We start from the raw sequence: 20,021 nt of genomic DNA on the forward strand, positions 1-20,021 counted from the left end.
ACCGCATAATCAAAAACACGTATACTCACTGGACAGCGTGTGCCGTGGAAGGCCAGAAGGGCTGGGCTCCCTGGATCAGTGGCCCCCAAACTCATTAACCAGTGCTCCTGCTCTCTCTTGCAGATTTTCACCATCACAGTCCCCACCTGCGAAAACTCTCACACATACCTTAAAGCCTGCACTACTGGTGCACTGGAGCAGGACTGGGCCCCGCCCTAGTCAGGAGAGCACACGGCCCTGGGGAAAAGCACTGAGCTGAGAGTGAAGGCTCATATCACAGACGCAGCTCTGCACTGGCAAGAGCTCTGAGAATATAAGCCTTGGGAAAGTCATCTCACCTCTCTGGGACTCAGTTTCTCCATCTGCAGCACCAGGACAATGTGATGAAATCCCGTTCTGACCTTCAAAGGACCTAAGGGCCAAGCTGGTGATCTCTACCCTGGGTTCTTATTTCTGCGTTAGGGCAGACATGCCACAGAAGAGCCAGGGTATTAAGACAAGTGATTACAAGTCACTCTCTAAACTATCCTGAAAGTTCAGACAGTAAAAAGTCAGCCACAACTTTCCTGAAATCCAAAGTGAAAAGTTTTGGAACTTACAGTCCTGGCCCAGACCATTCATTTTACGAAGGTCAGGACTCTGTTTCTTGGATGGTAAACCAGGAAAGAAAACAACGGGACAACAGTAGTTACCTGGCACCTGGAAGGGCACATTGCTTGCTTGCTAAAAGGGCCCTCCAAACACTAGACTGAGAAGGACGTACAGGGGGCCTTGGGGTAAGCATTCATTCCAAAAAATATGGGAATGACAGCTACTATTTCTGGCCAATGGATCAGGACCTGAAAGATGGGTGTAATCTCCACTGAGCAAATCGTACAGTCAGAAATAATCTTGCATCTGCCAGCACTCAACAAACCGGCAGCTCTTTAGAGAGGACTCTCTGGGGACCCAGAACTGCAGTAACCAAGGGAAATGTATCCAGATTAGATCAGCAAAGGCCTCTCCGTTTCCACACGAGGTATTGTAGGGGGCAATGACACCCGCCAACACACAAGATTTACACAATGAGCTCCCTGAATGCTGCACATGTCTGGGTCAGAAGAGCTGCCGCTGGGCTACAAATGGCTCCAGAAGCAGCAGATGCCAAGTGTCCTATTTACCTTTGCCTTTGGTTACAATTCCTCAAGAGGGCCTGAGAGGTCTGCTTTTCATGGTATTGCCTTTTCCGTCCATTTTAAATTAGGAAGAAGAATTCTTCCTTGTCTCATTCCCTTTACCTTTCTCCTCCCAACATAAAAACATAAATAAGATGTGGTGTGTCCAAACGATGGAATATTATTTAGTAACAAAAAAGAATGAAGTACTGATGTATGCTACAACATGGAGAAACCTTGGAAGCATCATGCTAAGTGAAAGGAGCTGGAAACAAAGGACTTTATTATACTGAGTCAATTTATAGGAAATGTCCTAGACAGGAAAATCTGTAGAGACAGGAAGCAGACTAGTGGTTGCCTAGAGTTTGGGGGGCAAGGGAGACAGGGGGACCAGGCAATGATGACTAAGAGGTACATGGTTTCTTTTTGGAGTGAGAAAGACTGTGAATACACTAAAAAGGCCTCTGAATTGTATACTTTAAATGAGTGAATGGTAGAGTATCTAATTATATCTCATTAAAGCTGTTAAAAGATGCCTCAAAGGAATTATGACCTCCTTTAGGAAGGGACATTTAATGAGGGAGCTCTGACTCTCCTGACCACCGCTGCTCCTTCCTACCAACAGCTCATTTCGCTAGTCCGGCCCTGCTCAGCTGCAGTATACGGCGCAGGGTTACACCTTCCCCGAGATAACTGGGCAGGTGGTAGCTTTGCTGGATCTTCAAGTCTACTCGTGCTCTGTTATGACTTTAGTGTCCTTCCTTCCACATCTAGTTTCCCTCTGTCCCTGAAGAGATAGTGAAACTACCCCCCAGCCCCCTGCACGGGTTGATGACTTGCCATGCCATGAAAAAAAAATGAAGATAAATGATACTATAAAAGCACAGGTTTGGGCGTTAGATCAAATCTGGGTTCCAACTGAAGCATCTGAACAAGTTACTTTAAGTCTCAATCTCAGGTTCCACTTCTGTAAAATGGGGAAAACACCACCTAATGCATCAAATGCACGTGGTTATTATAAAAATTAAATGGTAAAGTCTATATAGATGATTAATATGGTGCCTGGCACACAGAAGGTACTCAATAAATAATAACCGTTATTTATAAAAGCCTTATGCCCAGTTTTTTCAAGCTGTCATCCAGCAGATCAGCTTCTATGTCAAAAAAGGCAGTAACAAAAGCAGGCCACTGGCACCATCAAATGGTTCACAAACATTTTTCTGACTATTTGTTTTTAACCCATCTCACTCACAGATCCCTAGTCCATTCCTAATACTTCTGTGTTTTTTACTTCAATTTGTTTTCCTATTTCTGGGCTCAATTTAACCTAAGCATTAGGCTTATTATTGCCTCTCCAGTTCCATTTTCCTTCCTCAACCTTAATCTGTATTTATCACCTTAATTATAAGACTTTAAGCCACTCTGTAAACTGTTTACCCAGAGTAGCAGAGCACTCAGTATCCTACTCCTCCTAAAAGCCTATCACAGAATCAAAACAACTTAAGACAGAGTTTAGAAAGAATTATGATGGAACCATAAAATGGAATACTAGGCAGCCATGTAAAACAACGCTACAGAAATATTTAATGACATGAAAAGATATTTACAATGGAGTAGGAAGGAGCTGGAAGCATACTACAAAAGTCTGTACCATATGATGAGATTTTGTAAGGAATTTTATAATGTGTGTATATGCAAAAAGAGCTGCATAGAAACAAGATTAGAACAATAAACAAAAAGTTAAGATAAAGTTTAAATATATATATATATTTTTTTTTGGGGGGGGTGGGGGGGAGCGGTACGCGGGCCTCTCACTGTCGTGGCCTCTCCCGTTGCGGAGCACAGGCTCCGGACGCGCAGGCTCAGCGGCCATGGCTCACGGGCCCAGCCGCTCCGCGGCATATGGGATCCTCCCGGACCGGGGCACGAACCCGTGTCCCCTGCATCGGCAGGCGGACTCTCAACCACTGTGCCACCAGGAAAACCCTGAAGTTAATATATTAAGGCAATTTTTATTCTTTTGGCCTGCTGTATTTTCTATATTTTCTTTGATAAATGTATATTAATTCTGAGAAAAAGATTGACTTAAAAATATGAATTTAAACAATACAGAACCTCTTCGCATTTTTTTAGCAGCCACTGCAGCATAGATCTGGAGTCAGAAAGACCAGGACTCAAATCCCTCCTCTACCACTTGTTAGAAGTCCGACTTTGCAGTCACTGAACCTTTTAGGCTTGGTGGTGTCACCTGGAAAATGAAGATGAACATCCTAGCAAAGTGCTTGGCACCTGATCTTCAGTACGTCTCTCTGGCAGTGGTCCTCAGCTTGAATGTGCATCAGAATCACCTGGAGAGCATGCTGAGACAGTGGCTGGGCCCCAGCCCCAGAGTTTCTGATTCAGTAGGTCTGGGAGGAGGGGGATACCATGAATTTGCATAAGCTCCCAGGTGATGCTGACGCTGCTGGTCCGAGAACCACACTTCGAGGACCACTGCAATAGGCAATAAGAACAAACCCTTCTTACAATACGTTACACAGATATTAAGTGCTCTTTCAGAGCACTATTTCCAGAATACGAGCTCACTGGATACTGAATTATATAAGAGCCTAACACTGCACATTCACCCAAAAGCCCAGACTTTAAAACCTGGGATCATTCACTCCAAGACAGTGAGGGAATTGGGTTTGCACTGCAGAGGGAAGCAAATAACAATTATTAGGACTGCATTTAGAATATCTGACTTCAGCATGGGAGAAAAAGTCTTCGAATGTGGACACGGATCAAGCAATATGCAGGAGGGAGACCAGTGTGAATCCACTGCTCGCTGCCCTGTGCCTGTCTGGGGAGAAGGGCAGTGTACAGTGTGTCACAGAGCACCTGCTTTGCTCTGGGTGCCCCCTGTTGACAAAAACCGACATAGCCTATGCCCATATGTAGTAAGGATAGGCCTTTTCTTCTTCCAATTTTCCTAGTCCCCTTCTCTTTGTATCTGCAACTCATCTCCAAACAGGTTAACTGTTGCAGCATGGCATTCATCATAATGGTATGTGGAATTTAAATCACAACTGCTAGAGATGGCTAGCACTAGCAGTGGGAATAAACTGCGGTTGTAAATAGTCTCAAATACACTGTGAAACCCTGTTGGTATTTCTGAAAATACACTAACTGATGAAGTACTTAAGAGTTTCTATAGATGAAAATTGTTCAACAGCACCATCACAGACAACTAAAAGTAGAATGAGAGAATTTTAGAGCTGGCAAAGATCTCTAATACTATCATCTCCAGCTTCCTCACTTCTATGAGGAAACTGAAGGGCCCAAAAGGTAAAGTAACATATATAAAGACACAAAATTAGTGACAAAGCCAAGTTTCATGACTCCTGATCTTTCCACTGTACTATTCCATCTTTATTTAGAAACTTTATTCATTTAATCATCACCAAGACAAGTATAACTGCATTTTAACCACTTCATAGAGGGTAAAGAAACTAATGAACACGTAACGATTCCTGAAAGGTATGGGATGAAAAATATTCTACCTTTTTTTTATTGTGAAAATTAAGCCTTTCCTAATATCAATGCTTCTTCTTCTTCTTTTTTTTTTTTTTTTTTTTTGTGGTGCGCGGGCCTCTCACTGTTGTGGTCTCTCCCGTTGCGGAGCACAGGGTCCAGACGCACGGGCTCAGTGGCCATGGCTCACGGGTCCAGCCACTCCGCGGCATGCAGGATCCTCCTGGACCGGGGCACGAGCCCGCGTCCCCTGCATTGGCAGGCGGACCCTCAACCACTGCGCCACCAGGGAAGCCCCATCAATGCTTCTTTTTTTTTTTTTTTTTTGACTGCGCCATGCGGTTTGTAGGATCTTAGTTCCTAGACTAGGGACTGAACCCGCACCCTTGGCAGTGAAAGCACAGAGTCCTAACCACTGAACCGCCAGGGAATCCCTATCAATACTTCTTTAATAGCAATCACTTTAAGTTAAATTCACAGGATCAAAAACTGCATTGAGGGCTTCCCTGGTGGCACAGTGGTTAAGAATCCGCCTGCCAATGCAGGGGACACGGGTTCGAGCCCTGGTCCGGGAAGATTCCACATGTCGCAGAGCAACTAAGCCCGTGGGCCACAACTACTGAGCCTGCACTCTAGAGCCCGCGAGCCACAACTACTGAGCCCGTGTGCCGCAACTACTGAAGCCCATGCTCCTAGAGCCTGTGCTCCACAAGAGAAGCCACCGCAATGAGAAGCCCGCGCACAGCAGCAAAGAGTAGCCCCCGCTCGCCGCAACTAGAGAAAGCCCTCATGCAGCAACAAAGACCCAATGCAGCCAAAGATAAATAAATAAATTTATTTTTAAAAAAAACAACTGCATTGATTACCAACAAGCAATGTCTAAACTGGGCGTGAGCAAACTTTGGCCCACCAGCCAAATCCAGCCTGTCACTTGTTTACGTACAACCCACATACAGTCCACGAGCTAAGACAGTTTTTACATTTTTAGTGGCTGAAGAAATCAAGAGCATATTTTGTGATATATGAAAATTATATGAAATTCAAAATTCAGTGCCCACAAATAAAGTTTTATTAGAACACAACCATGCTCAGTCGTTTCCATATTGTCTACGGCTGCATCTGTGCTGCAGCAGCAGAACTGAGTAGCTGCAGCAGAGACTAGATGGCCCCAAAGCTTGGAATATTTACTCTCTGATCCTTTACAGAAAATGTTTGCCCATCCCTGTTCTAAACTATTGATAAATGTGATGTCTGAGCCTTCGGTCAAGTACAAAGTTCTGGGTAATAAGTCCTATGGAGGCCCAGCCTCAGCAGCGAGCTCCCTCCCACCACCCCAGGTTTAGCAGGAGAACCACACAGGGCAAGTGGCCAACCTATGCTGCCTGTCAACTTGATCTCTCCTCTGCAGAAGCCAAGGGCGCTGTGCTAGGCTTGGCCTGTTTTTTAGTTAATATTTATCAGCAATCCTATGAAAAGCATACCCATTTTACAAATGAAGAACCAAAGCTAAGAGAGGTTAAACATCAGGCCCAAACTACAGATTGAATCCAGATCTGTCTGGCACCAAAGTTCTTTGCTCATTCCCCAGCGGTTTTCAAACTGTGTTCCGGTCAGCTGAGGGGCCTCATGGGCACAGGAAACCCAGAGGGTGGGGCCCCAGGCCTTCCACATCTTTTCTATTAGGACCACTCCACTTACATTTTTATATATTGTGCCCATATAATTTGTTCGAAGAAGAGAATTTGCTGCTAAAAAATTTAGTCCATAGATCAGTGTTCCTCTTCAAAACAAAAGCTAATTTTGGTGCCACTTATTATTACCATCTTTGGCAAATCTGTCATAAAACTGGAAATCTTAATTTCCTCAGCTGCCAGTGGCGATGAAAACCCTGCCCCCCTGCATGCAGACCGCCACTCACCAAGATCAAACAAGAATGGATATGAAGCGATGTGTAAACTAGAGGACTACAGAAACATAATACAGAATTATCATCCCCTCACTAAAGGGCAGGGAGGGGAGCAAGTAGGGAATTAACATTTGCTGCTGACCAAAGAAAAATCAAACGTGCAAGTAAAATGTAAAAAAAAAAACCATTCAAATAAAAGTAAATAAGTAAAAGACATGATACAGAGTGGAAATATCATAAACTTTGAAATCTAACACATCTAAAAATTCCCTAATTAACAGCTACACAGCCATGGGCTATGGCTTAAATCTCTTTGAGCCTGGGTTTCCTCACCTGCAAATGGGATGCAATAAAATAATACTGAATACTTGCTCAGTGCTTTATACAGGGCCTGGCACCTAATGAGTCAGTGTTCAATACATGTTCGCTCTCTTTTTATGGGGACCTCCCATTTGTTACTGTGAAATGAAGACCCACCTGCCAGAATTAACAAATGGGTTCCCTGTAACATAACAAAATAATAGAATTAAGGAGCTAGAAGCATCTTTACCTTAGATGATTCTATGAGCCACATGACAGCACAAAGCTGTGCGAGCACAGGCTGAAGGCACTCTAAAGGAACAATGAAAGATACTAATAACAGAAGATACACAGGCAGTCCCCTGTTGAAATGCTCTACTAATTCAATAAGGATATTTATTGAGTGTTTTAAGAGCCTTCTATGGCTCCATAAAATGACAGATTTACATTTAATATCCACTTGACCAAACCCATTAAACTTGTAAGAGGCACTCTCCTGCTGAGGATCAGATATCTAGCTTCTTAAGTATTAATTTTTCATATTGCTTTGGCAAGGCAAAGGCAATAAAACCTAGTTAAATTCTGAACAAAGTTTTTTTTCCTTTGTCCATAGGAAAAAAAAATCACAATACAGTAGTCTCTCTATTTCAAGAAGGATGAAGATGAGTTTATTTTAATTTGTCCCTTTACCAAATTCTTACTGGGCATTTATTTTGTAAAAGGATTCAAGAATATCAAGAGGTAGAACAGTGTCCTTGATCTCACAGGACTGTGTGGGTCATCCAACCTGTTCACCATAACATAACAGGCAGTGGTAAAGTGCTATTACAAAGTAGGAAAAATGTGCCTTGGGGGTTCGGTGGGCAATAATTAAGGGTCTGTACCCAAATAATTGCATCAGGCAAGACTTCATGGAGGGGGGAACATCTGAAGTAGGATTTAAAGGATGAACTGTATTTAAACAGAGAGAGCACCATAAGTAAAAACCTTAGAATTAAAACCTGTATTTGATTTCAAAGCTACATTATCCCGCCCCATAATGTGCCTAAAACACAGACTACCTTACACAGTGCAAAAGGAAAAAGACTGGTGCCAGATCATGGAAGGCCTGGAGTAACCACAAAAGTGTCTTCAGCAGATAAAAGCTAAGTAGAGTCTGAGACCCAGTGAAATCAGAGTCGTGCCTTTAAATGCGTGATTATACAGAACTTGCTGAAATTATTTTCTGGTGGCACCAAAGTTTCTAACATAAGACCGTAAGTCATCTGTTGTATTCCCCTGCCTCTCTAAGTCAACCTTAAATCAGCTCAGTATAATGGTATACAGCTAATGCTACTAAAAAAATAAAAATATCTGATCTATAACTGAAACACACAACTATATTGTCCACCAACTACAAAGCCTTTTGCCTTACCTTATACTTGACTAGTTGGTTTCATTCTAAATCACTGCCATGGTTGTCTGTTAAAGAACAATGGGTTGAGGAGACATAGCAAGCTTCTTAAAGTAACTCACCAGATGGTAGCTAGGGCTGGTTGTGGGAAGACTATCTGTTGCTTGGTGGTACTAACCACCAGAGCAAGGAGATCCTACTAACTACTTGGCCGCCCTAAGTAATTCTAGACAGGTGAATTTCCTAATTTTGAAAATTGCTAATAAAGGAAATTCTCTAATTTTCCTTTTATAAATAGTCCCAGTGATTAATAATCTTTAGTCATATAATTCTTTTTGATGGGCACATTAGAGCTCTCATTACAATACAAATCAACAGCCTGTATACATAGTATTAGGTCAAAATCTACTAGAAAGTCAAGCCATGAAGTCATGATCCATCCATTTACAAAATACCTAATAAGCAATTGGGTCAATAGTGGACTACAAACTGTTCTAACAGCCTAAAATCACAGCAACCCCAAACTGAGCAAAAAGAGGCAAAGCTGGGAGAAGAAGTCAAACTCTGGCATAAAAGACAGGATGTGCCAAGAAACTAGGTACCAAAGAGGGAAGAAGAGGAAAGACAGCCACACTGTCCATTCTTCTGACTGAAGTCACTCAGCTATCCACAGAGCCACAGCAACCCTGTAGATTCAGAGGTGGGACGTTAAGTGATAAAAGCTCCCACAGTTTCCACAATGAAGCGTGACACTCCCGAGAACCACAAAATCAAACCCAACATAGGCAGAAGAGCCCTTAAAGGAAAAAGAAGAAAGTTGGGCCCAGAGATGACAAGAGCTTTTCTAGACTACATGGGAAGTTAAAGGTAGAGGTTAGTAAACAACATCAACCAATAAGACACGGTTGACCTAGGAAGTTTTTGAAAATTTAATCCTTACAACCACCTTACAGAAGTAGGCACTATTATCCTCACTTTCATAGATGAGAAAACTGAGCCTTAGAGAAGTTAAATAATTTGCTCACAATCTTCATAATACTTCCCCAACTCCCTTGATCTGAACATTATGGAAATGTTCATGTAGATGTGTTAAATGAGTTCAGATGATTAGAGGCAATTAGGAAAGATTTCATAAAGCAGGTTAAGCTGTGGCCAGGGATCTTGAAGGATATTTAGGACTCTGCTGGAAAAAGGAGGAACATTTCAAGCAAAAGGCACTAGGAAGAAATCAATATCCAGCAGAGGCAGTTGAAGGACTAGGAGGAGACAGACACAGCAGAAGAAATATGTGGGTAGGGTGATAATGAACAAGATGGTTACAGAGAGCCTTGAGTGTCTGGTTCAGTTTGAACCAGGTTCTGTTCAAGTCATAGAAGTCTCAAAAATAACTCCCTCTTTATATTTATGCTGCCAAGACCCGTAATGAATTAGGTAAATAAACTTACACAGATGTCATTTCCCTCACACAGACATATTTTTCTTGGAAATATGGCAAAGCTGTGTTCCTTCGCTAGAAATTTCAAATCTATACATATAACTCATTTCACATCGTGAAGAGCTAAGAATCAAAAAGAAAATGAGGGGCTTCCCCGGTGGCGCAGTGGTTAAGAATCCGCCTGCCGATGCAGGGGACACGGGTTTGAGCCCTGGTCCGGGAAGATCCCACATGCTGCGGAGCAACTAAGCCCGTGCGCCACAACTACTGAGCCTGTGCTCTAGAGCCTGTGCTCTAGAGCCCGCGAGCCCGTGTGCCACAAATACTGAAACCCACCCGCCTAGAGCCCATGCTCTACAACAAGAGAAGTCACCACAATGAGAAGCCCACACACCACAAGGAAGAGTAGCCCCTGCTCGCCACAACTAGAGAAAGCCCACGCGCAGCAACAGACCCAAAGCAGCCAAAAATAAATAAATTAAATAAATAAATTTTTAAAAAAAGAAAAAGAGAAAAGAGACTTAAATCAGAGACTGTGAGAACTAATCATTTCCTTATAAAGCTTCCCTAAGGCCTCTTTCCAATAAAATAAACAAGAAAAATGATTTACTGACCCTAATACATGCCAAGAAATTTACATGTTATCTCTAATCCTACAACAACCTTTCAGAGTAGATACTATTCCTATTTTATAGAAATTGAGGCGCAGAGAAGGCTCAAGGAAAAACTTCCCAAAGTCACATAGCCTGCAATGGCAGAGCTGATATTTAAACCAAAAGTCAGGGTGTGTGTGTGTGTGTGTGTATGCGTGTGTGTGTGTGTGTGTATGCGTACGTGCGTGTGTCTGTGTGTGTGTGTGTGCGCGCATGCACGCACGCGCACACCTACAGAGGAATTTCCATGAAAGCCAATGAACCTGGCTTGATCCCTTACCATATCACATCCCTCAGGACATGCAGAAAGCAGCATAATTTCTCTTCACTACCTTAAGGGCTTTCTTGCCCAAACATGCCTGCCACTAAGGATGTGGAAAAGGCTGTGTCAACCAAACACAAAGCCACTATAAGCCTGCCAATCTTCCTTGGAGCAATCACCAGGTCTGAAAAGAGATAATCAAATGTCTGTTTTCACAGTCTCTTTCATATGATAGTTACGCAGAGTTTATCCAAACTTAGCACATAAGGATGAAAACACAGTTTTGTTTTGTTTTATTGGGGGAAGGAAGATATGTCTTACAAAATCGCATAACTGAGAAAAGATATTTGCAAATTGTAAACATGACAAAGAACTTGTATCCAGAGTATATAAAGACCTCTTACAATTCAATAATAAGAGGACAAATGAACCAAATATTTGTATAACTAAATAAAAGCAAATAAAAAGTGGGCAAAAGACTTGAACAAACATCTCAACAAAGAAGACCTATGACTAGCTAATAAGCACTTGAAAAGGTACTCCACATTGTTAACCATTAGGGAAATGCAAATTAAAACCACAATGAAATACCAATATATACTCAGTATAATCAAAGAGGTGGATAAAACCAAGCCACTTTGGAAAACAGTTTGGCAGTTTCTTAAAAAGTTAAGCATAATACTTTTTATAATTTCTTCTATCACATTTCTACACTGAAATTTTTATAAGGTTTAGTCAAATATTTACCTATAGTTTATTTTCCTTTCAAATTGGATTTAATCCTTTAATTTTCTAGGTATTATTTTGATTTGCGATAGAAAGATAATGGTTTACTTGAGTAGTTTTCAAAAATAACTTCCATTACAACTGTTCACCGACCCCCTCCAAAAAAAAGTTAAGCATAAATTTACCATAAAACCCAGCAATTCTGCTCCTAGAAATCTACCCAAGAGAAATGAAAACATATATCCATATAAACATATATGGATATAAAACATATATGAAACATATATAACATATATCATAAAACATATATAACATATACCACATAAAACATATACAAAGACTTGTGAGTGCTCATAACAGCATTACTCATAACAGCCAAACTGGAAATAATACAAATATCTATCAACTGGTAAATGGATTAACAAAATGTGGTACATCCACGCAATAGAATACTATTCAGCAATTAAAAGTAATGATATGGTGATACATACTACAACATGGATGAACCTCAAAAACATTATGAAAAATGAAAGAAGTCATACACAAAACACTACATACATATTATATGATTCTATTTACATGAAATGTCCAGAGAAGATAATTTTATAGAGTCAGAAAGCAGATCAGTGGTTGTCTGGGGCTGGGGTGGATGTAAGGACTGACTGCAACAGAATTCAAGAGAATTTAGGTGGTGACAAAAATGTTCTAAAACTGGACTGTGGTGATGGTGACACAACTCTATAAATTTAATAAAATCCCTGAATAAGTACTCTTACACTGAGTGAACTTTATGGTATGGATATTATATCTCAATAGTGCTTTTTAAAAAGTAATTATTAAATATATATATTTTCTATATATATGTATGTATATATTTAAATAACTCCAGGGGAAACAAAAAAGTATATAAGGGAATGTAATCATAATATTATGGTTCCTCTATATTCAGTCATAATAATGTAGATATTATGTAAACATAAATCAGTAACGAACATTGATTTAACTATTTTTTGGTTAAATCAATGAGAAATCAGCAATTTTATAGACACTCCTTCCTTCTCATCTCTTAACAGTAGGAAGCCAAAGGATAGAGCCTCAAATTGATAAATCAAGAAATAACAGAATAAGCATGTTATTTAGGTACATGGCTGTAAGCAGCAAAATAAATAAAACGGTCTTTCCTAGGAGGGAAAAGCTTCTGAACTATCTACGGGATGGAATGATCTAAAATGCAACACTAAGTCTGAAGCTGATTAATGGTTTGAGAAAAGTGCTGATGCTGCAGCATCTACCAGCCCTTCATCCACTAGAGGGTGTAAGGCAACACCACAGAAGGACCTGAACCACTGATGGGTGACCCGATGTCAGATACTGAAGAGACGCAACCATGGGAATAAATCTTGCATAAAGGCCGAAAGTGGGGTTCTAGATAACCTAGTAGGAAGAAAAGAGAGCGATTTCATACTTTTTGTAATTTAAAAGCAAAGCAGAAGCATTTTTAATTAAAAAAAAGGGCCAGTAAAAAAAATTACTATGGATTGTGAGATATAACAGAGGTATGAAACATTTTACTTCTGAACCTATTATTTTAATCCAGTCTCCAACTGGGAGAGGGCAGTGGGATAAAATCTCTCACTCAACAATTAAGTACTAGCTGGAACTGATATTAAACACAGCAAATGATAAAGCTGTTGCCTAGACAGTTCTAAGGTTGCCTTTTGCGGGGGTGGGGAGGGGTGAGGGGGCAGCTCTAAAAATTCCTTCTTTACAGCAACCACAATGTTGTTTTAAAAAATGTACAATAGGTCATGTCGCTCCCTGCTTAAAACCTTTTAAAAGCTTCACACTACACTGAGAATAATTTTCATTTATTCATCCAACAAATACTTATTGATCTCCTCCTACATGCCAGGCTCTGCTCTAAGCAAAGTCACAGCTTACACAGAACTTGTATTTTAGTGGGAGAGACAGACAATAAAGTACACACACTAGATAATTTCAGATAATGATGAGAGAGCTGAAGATAAGACTGAATGGTCAGGGTATGTATGTGTATAACTTTAGATTGGTGTGGTCAGGGAGGCTTCTCTGAGGAGTAAACTTTGTCCCTGTGACCTGAATGAGAAGGTGAAGATCTGGGTCAAGAGCACTGCAGATCTAAGGTAGAGGAGACAGCGATTCCACAGACCTGAAGCTGAGATCAAGCTCGACGAGTTCAAAAATGGAAAGAACGCCCAGTGAGGCTGAAGCTGGTGGTAAGAGGGGGGAGGAGATGAATTACAGAGGTAGACAGTAAGCACACATAGAAATACTCCTAAATCCATACAATGGGCTATAGTCCACCAAAAAAAGAAATAAAGTACTGACACATGCTACAGCAGGGATGAACCCTGAAAACATATGCCAAGTGAAAAAAGCCCGTCACAAAAGACCAGATATTGTATGATTCTGTTTTTATGAAATGTCCAGAACAGGCAAATCCACAGAGATGGAAAGTAGATTAGAGGTTGCTCAGGGCTGGGGTCGGGGGAATGGTGAAGTGATGACTAAAGGCTATGTATGGGTTTTCTTTAAGGTGGCATTTTTAAGGACGACAATTATTAGAATTTTGTTTTTCAAAACTACAGTCTGGGGCTTCCCTGGCGGCGCAGTGGTTGAGAGTCCGCCTGCCGATGCAGGGGACGCGGGTTCGTGCCCCGGTCCGGGAGGATCCCACATGCCACGGAGCGGCTGGGCCCGTGAGCCATGGCCGCTGAGCCTGCGTCGTCTGGAGCCTGTGCTCCGCAACGGGAGAGGCCACAACAGTGAGAGGCCACAACAGTGAGAGGCCCGCGTACCGCAAAAAGAAAAAAAAACAAAAACAAAAAAAAACTACAGTCTGCAATCCATTAGTCGGTTCAGAAAATCAATTTTGGTCAATCGATTGTTGGTCATAATCAACAGGTTGTTTTTTTTTTTTAATGGAATGGAAGAGAATGGAAAATATCACAGTGCTTAGAACATAGTAAGGGTAAGTATTATTTGGTAAGACTCATTTAACTCTAAGTTACATTTACGTGTGTGTGTGTATGTGTGTGCGTGTGCACTGGGTCATAATGCAAAAGGTATTACTTACTAGAGGTTGCCATCTTTTTTTTAAGCTTGAAATCACTGAGCTAGAACTTGAACACCCTCTCTATGTCCTCCATTCCAAATCTCCCCAAGGAAAGAAAAGTAGCCATCATTTCTTTGCCACCAAACCAAATGAGTATGACAGAAAATGCATTTGCTATTGCCCATGGCTCCCAATCAAAATAAGTAAAAGCCCTGAAAGTTCATTTGCAAAAAACTGGACAAAAATAAAGTCCATTCCAGGGATAACAAAGATAACTCGTTAGAAAAAGGGAAATTAAAAATTCTCAAGAAGAAAGAAAATACTTTGGGGAAAAAAATCTCTTAGGTCATTTAAAATCTATATTCTAAATTAAAAGTAAGGCTGCTACTCCAAATTTAAATCCCTAATTATCCAAGTCACACCTGTCAACTTAAACATCTCCTCTGATATTTCCATTCTGGGGGAATCACTTGAGCATGTCCATGTAATAGTTTTCAACAGACTTTTAGAAAAGTGAAGGAAAAAACTTTTTAAGGAGCCACTGACTAGTATTTAAAAAATCAGAGTCTAATATTGTGACATTAATCTTCTTTACATTAAAGATGCAAAATTATAAAAGGAAGGTTTATCTCATCCCTCATGGGCATGTTTTACTTGGCACCCCCAGGAAAGCAGTGCTTCTCTAATCTAAACAGCAAAGCATAATCATAGTCCACAGCGCTGCTGGCAAGCAAAATAAGTAAATTAATAAAATACAAAAAGATAAACTGTAAACCATAAGCTATTTTAACAAACAAAATAGGAAGTAAACTTGATAGAAATAAGTTATGCAAGGGACCTCCAGTTCACGTGAAGACTTTCCAAGCTGTTAAATTCTCCAAAGATTCCATAGTATCTTATCTTGCCACACGAGGAAAAGAACATCTCCATTCAAAGAGGAGAGAACACTGACAGAACACAAGAGGGAAATACAAGACATGGAGGCTGAGAATCCAGGACTCAAGTCTAACTGTGCCACTAACTCTGTGACATGGGGAAATTCATTTAGAAATCTCTGGTTTGGTTTTCTTAGCTACCAAATAGGGATAATAAAGCCTGACCTTCCTAGCAGAGCTATTGTGAAGATCAAAACTGAATATACTGATATATGGAAGCATACTGTAAGCTGCAAAATTCCTCACCAACATTAGTTTTCATAATTTACTAACATTCCTGGTTCCATAGCTGATGCAACACCTGAACCCAACCAAGAGTCTGTGCTCTCATCTCCAATGTGAATGGCAACGCTTCATGTCCACGGGTCAAGTGTGGGAAATGCACCGTGCCATAATCCCAAACCTGATCACTCCAGTTAAGGGAACACTCACCGTATTTCTTTAATCATAGCTAGGATGACCATACATCCCATTCATCAAGGTTTGCCTGGGAATGTTTCCACATTAGCATCCCTTTTCTCTCTCAAAAGTGCCCCAACTTGAATGATAAACTATACAGTCACCTTAATTACAGCAGACATAAGTTGTGGCACCAAGAGGTGACAGACAAGTGGCTAGCCTTAGGACTCCTACTGTACTTTCCAGGAGCCCCCTGAAAGCCATTCCAAATAAACGAACAATATGAGCAGAAACAGTAAGTTTGCTATGCAGAACTAAGGCCCCTTCTAATCAGATTGCTGCTCCCAGGTCCCTCCTGAATAAAAACTCTGGAGCTAATGCACACAAATATTCTCTCATTTAGAGAACATTACAAACCCACAAACTATTCCACCCTTAATCAACACTTGGGAACTGCATCATAAGCATGTGCACATACACATAAATCACAAAGAGATGGTCAGCTAGGAATCTAAACCACTACATTGTGTCATCAACCTAAAATCCTGCATGGCCTTAGATAAAGCATTCAGCCTTTCTGAGATGGTTTGCACTTCTGCTAGTCTGGAACAATGTTTGTCTCCTCCACTTGCACGGAGAGACCACATTAGCAAGCAGAGTGACGTGCTTGGAGTGTTTTATAAAAGCAATGGATTGCCATCCCATAAAGCCTGTTAACTAGGAAAGAAGGCTGAGGTGACCTTGCATAAAAAAGCAAAACCTCTACAAGGTGACAGGTGGTTTCTTTTCCCCCTCCTTTCCTTCGCAGGTTTTTTTTTTTAATCTTTTATTTACTTTATTTTATTGATTTATTTTTGGCTGTGTTGGGTTTTCGTTGCTGCGCACGGGCTTTCTAGTTGCGGCAAACGGGGGCTACTCTTCATTGCGGTGCGCAGGCTTCTCATTGCGGTGGCTTCTCTTGTTGCAGAGCACAGGCTCTAGGTGCACGGGCTTCAGTAGTTGTGGCACGTGGGCTCAGCAGTTGTGGCTCGCAGGCTCTAGAGCGCAGGCTCAGTAGTTGTGGCGCACGGGCTTAGTTGCTCCGCGGCATGTGGGATCTTCCCAGACCAGGGCTTAAACTCATGTCCCCTGCATTGGCAGGCGGATTCTTAACCACTGCACCACCAGGGAAGCCCCTTTCACAGGTTTTTAATTCAAATGTGTTACCAGGGGTGTATGTAACAGGATGAAAAGGGTCATCGTAACAGTGAAATACTGGCCCACTTAGTGCTAAGGAACTTTGTTGTTATAATTCTTAACCAGGGTCATGGACTCCTAGATTCATAAGTTCAACGTCAAGGGATCTATGAAGCCCCCAAATGATAAATAAGTAGAGTGAGTGAGCAGGCATACTGCACATGACCCCATTTTCCCTTTGTGAGTCAATAGTCCCCAGTATAGAGGACACTCAACAAAGAGAGGACAAATTTCAGTGCTTACTCAGCTGCTAACCTGTATTGTTACCTTGGATAAGTCACTTTTATCTCTGTGTGCCTGTTTTCTTATCCTTCCAAAGGAAATACTTGCCTTATCCATTCAAGAGGTCGTGGTGAGGATGGGATGAGAAAATATTTGATGAAAACTCTCTGCACTGGACAAAAGATTATCATTTTTATCTCTTTTAAAATCACCATTAGATGCTGATAGAAATCCTGTCTGGGGATGGTTCCTATCTATTTAGAAAAAAAACATAAAAGAATAAGGAAAAGCAAATAAAGATTCACACAATTAAAATTCACCTTCACCCCACTCTCTGGTTCCTGGATTTGCTGAGCCAAACCACTCTGGGAAGATGTAACGATCACAAGTTCAGTTTCTGCCCAACTCGGGCTGCTCAGTGACCAGTGTTTTACACTGATAAATGCCTCCCAAATCTCAGAGCATGAAATGAGAGCTCACAAGGTTAGGCACATTAATTAGCAGGACTCATTTGGATGCTGTATTCATCAAATGCAACAAGCAGCTATTCAATATACGCCTGTTTGCACTATGCTAAGGTCTCTAATTCAAAGATCCAGACAGAAAAACAAAGCCCAAGAAAATAAACTAAAATAAACCTGTCACCATCAGAATGTGCCTCTATGTAAATTAAGCGGCTATAAAGCACAGCAAAAGGGTCTGCATAGGCCTACAGCAGAGACAGTATGAGTAATGTGCAGGCTACAGAAGTGGGTCTGGATGCAAAAGAAAGGAGAAGTAAAGTAGTTCCAAGCAGAGACTACTTTTTGTGCTTTAACAAATTCCTCTTAATTCCTTTTGCTTAATTCCTTATTGATCTGTAATCCCCAGAGGAAGAACACAGCATTATACAGTACTTTTTCAGATTCTTTTAAACTCAGTTAAGTCTATTCCCATACTTAACTTTGATTAGTTTTACCTTCCTATATCTAAAATAAGCCTGTATCCAAAATAAGCAACATTTTATAAGTAAATATTTGCATGAGTATACAAAACTAGATTCAGAGACTACCATGATCCCTTATGTTTTAAGGGTCCCAGGTAGAAAGTACACGATGAAATAGAAAATATCACTTGTTTTAAAGCAGCCCATAGGATTGTAGTTTTTGACCTTGGCTACACAATCACCTGTAGGAATTTCTAAATATATGAATGGCTAAGCCCAATCTTAGACTCAATCAGAATTGTTGGGGGCTAGATCTCCAGGCGACAGTATTTTTTCTGGTATATGGCCAGGATATAGAAATACTATCAAAGGACATAAATTTCACAGCTTACAGAAGCTCTGTCTAGGGCAGATCCAAAGCAGAAAGAAATAAAAGAAAGACCCTCTATATTCTCTTTAGGTTTGGGGTAAATGACCGTATCTTTCACCAAGAGCTTCCATAGGACAATCTTCAATTCTGACAATGATGATCCCACTGGGAGATGAACACAGAGATGAGCAGCATTTTCTCTCCCCCCTTTTCTCCATACCCTACCTGGGACCAGTCTGATGCCAACACAACACCAAAAGTACCAGAACTGGGCAAATACTCTCAATCTGGAAGGCCCTCAAATAGGTGACTATTGATTATGGGGCCATCCTGGTTTTTTAAGATCAGCTTCGGGGTTTTGATGAGATTTAATTAAGTTCTGGAAAGGGGAGCTATGTCAACCCTTTGCTTTAGCACTCTGATGACATATCCCTTGGACAAGCCTAATAATGGTGGCTTTTTTTGGACAACCCTATAAGGAATGGTGGATAGACATTCAAAGATATAAATGATGGCTAGAAATTGAGAGATGTTTCTAGGAGCTACCATTTTAAATCTCCTGAAGAAGATCAATATCCCCAAAGAGCAAAGAGGCTAGGTGTCTTAAGCCACACCATTTCTCTGAGGCAGACTAACCTGTTCTACCCTAACTCTGTGTCAGCCTCACCTGCTCCAAATAACAAAAGGATAGGGAAAGCATTTTACACACTCACCTAAACCATACCGAGGATGTCCTGGCAGGAAACAGTTTTGCTCTAACCCACAATAAAGCCTGGGCTTTTTCCAATCATCCTCCCTATCTAACAAAGAAAGGCAGCAGAAACTTCCCTCTCTCAAGAAAGCCTTCCCTGATTAAAACCATAAGGCTGAATTCCCCCAGGGAGGAGAATGGAATTTTCTTGTTTCAGATTATTGCAGGGACTCAAAAAATCTGTGCAGGCAGGGGCTAAGTGGCTGGAAATAAAGAGACAAGTCCAACATTTAGAATTATGAGACATCAAGAAAACCAGGTTAAAAAATTATCATACAGCCTGGAGAAAAAAAACCAAAAGCAATTACGACTGTACCTGAGTGACTTTCCCCCTATAATATCCACAATTTCAATAATGTGATTACAATATTTTTAGGGTTAAGAAATATATTTTATTATATCTCTAAATATAAATTCATTGCTGAAATTAACCATATCACTCTCCAAAATAAATAATTTCAGGAAATGCTCTCTATCATAGCATCCTTAGATAAAACACACACACACACACACACACACACACACACACACACACACATATTATCTGAGTTATAAACAGCTTATACCAACCTGGCTGTCCCGTGCTGGGAATCCATGATAACCTGGGGTCAGAGGCTCGTTCTAAGACAAAGGAAAGAAAAGAAAACCGTAAGACAAAAGAAGGTGTTGAGAATCATCAAAATTATCCAGAGTGATCAAACATAAATTCCTGCACCAGTTCCTAAGGTGTTCTACCTAACGATATAC

The 20,021-nt window shown here is 40.9% G+C and overlaps 1 protein-coding gene and 1 long non-coding RNA gene across 10 annotated transcripts in view; one reads left to right on the forward strand and one right to left on the reverse strand.

The window, feature by feature from the left end:
- Positions 1-20,021, reverse strand: part of RBFOX2 (RNA binding fox-1 homolog 2) — a 205,621-nt gene that overhangs the window by 169,584 nt on the left and 16,016 nt on the right. For all 8 annotated transcript variants that reach the window (XM_007101889.4, XM_055085295.1, XM_028490598.2 and 5 more), the window contains exon 2: positions 19,845-19,895. In XM_007101889.4, coding sequence (XP_007101951.1) covers positions 19,845-19,895 — 51 coding nt within the window. The remainder of the gene's footprint in view (positions 1-19,844; positions 19,896-20,021) is intronic.
- LOC114486437 (uncharacterized) overlaps positions 1-20,021 on the forward strand; it is a 31,592-nt gene that overhangs the window by 5,702 nt on the left and 5,869 nt on the right. The gene's annotated exons all lie outside the window — the stretch shown is intronic.

This window comes from Physeter macrocephalus, chromosome 6 (assembly GCF_002837175.3).
Source record: "Physeter macrocephalus isolate SW-GA chromosome 6, ASM283717v5, whole genome shotgun sequence".
NCBI classification, from domain to species: Eukaryota; Metazoa; Chordata; class Mammalia; order Artiodactyla; family Physeteridae; genus Physeter; species Physeter macrocephalus.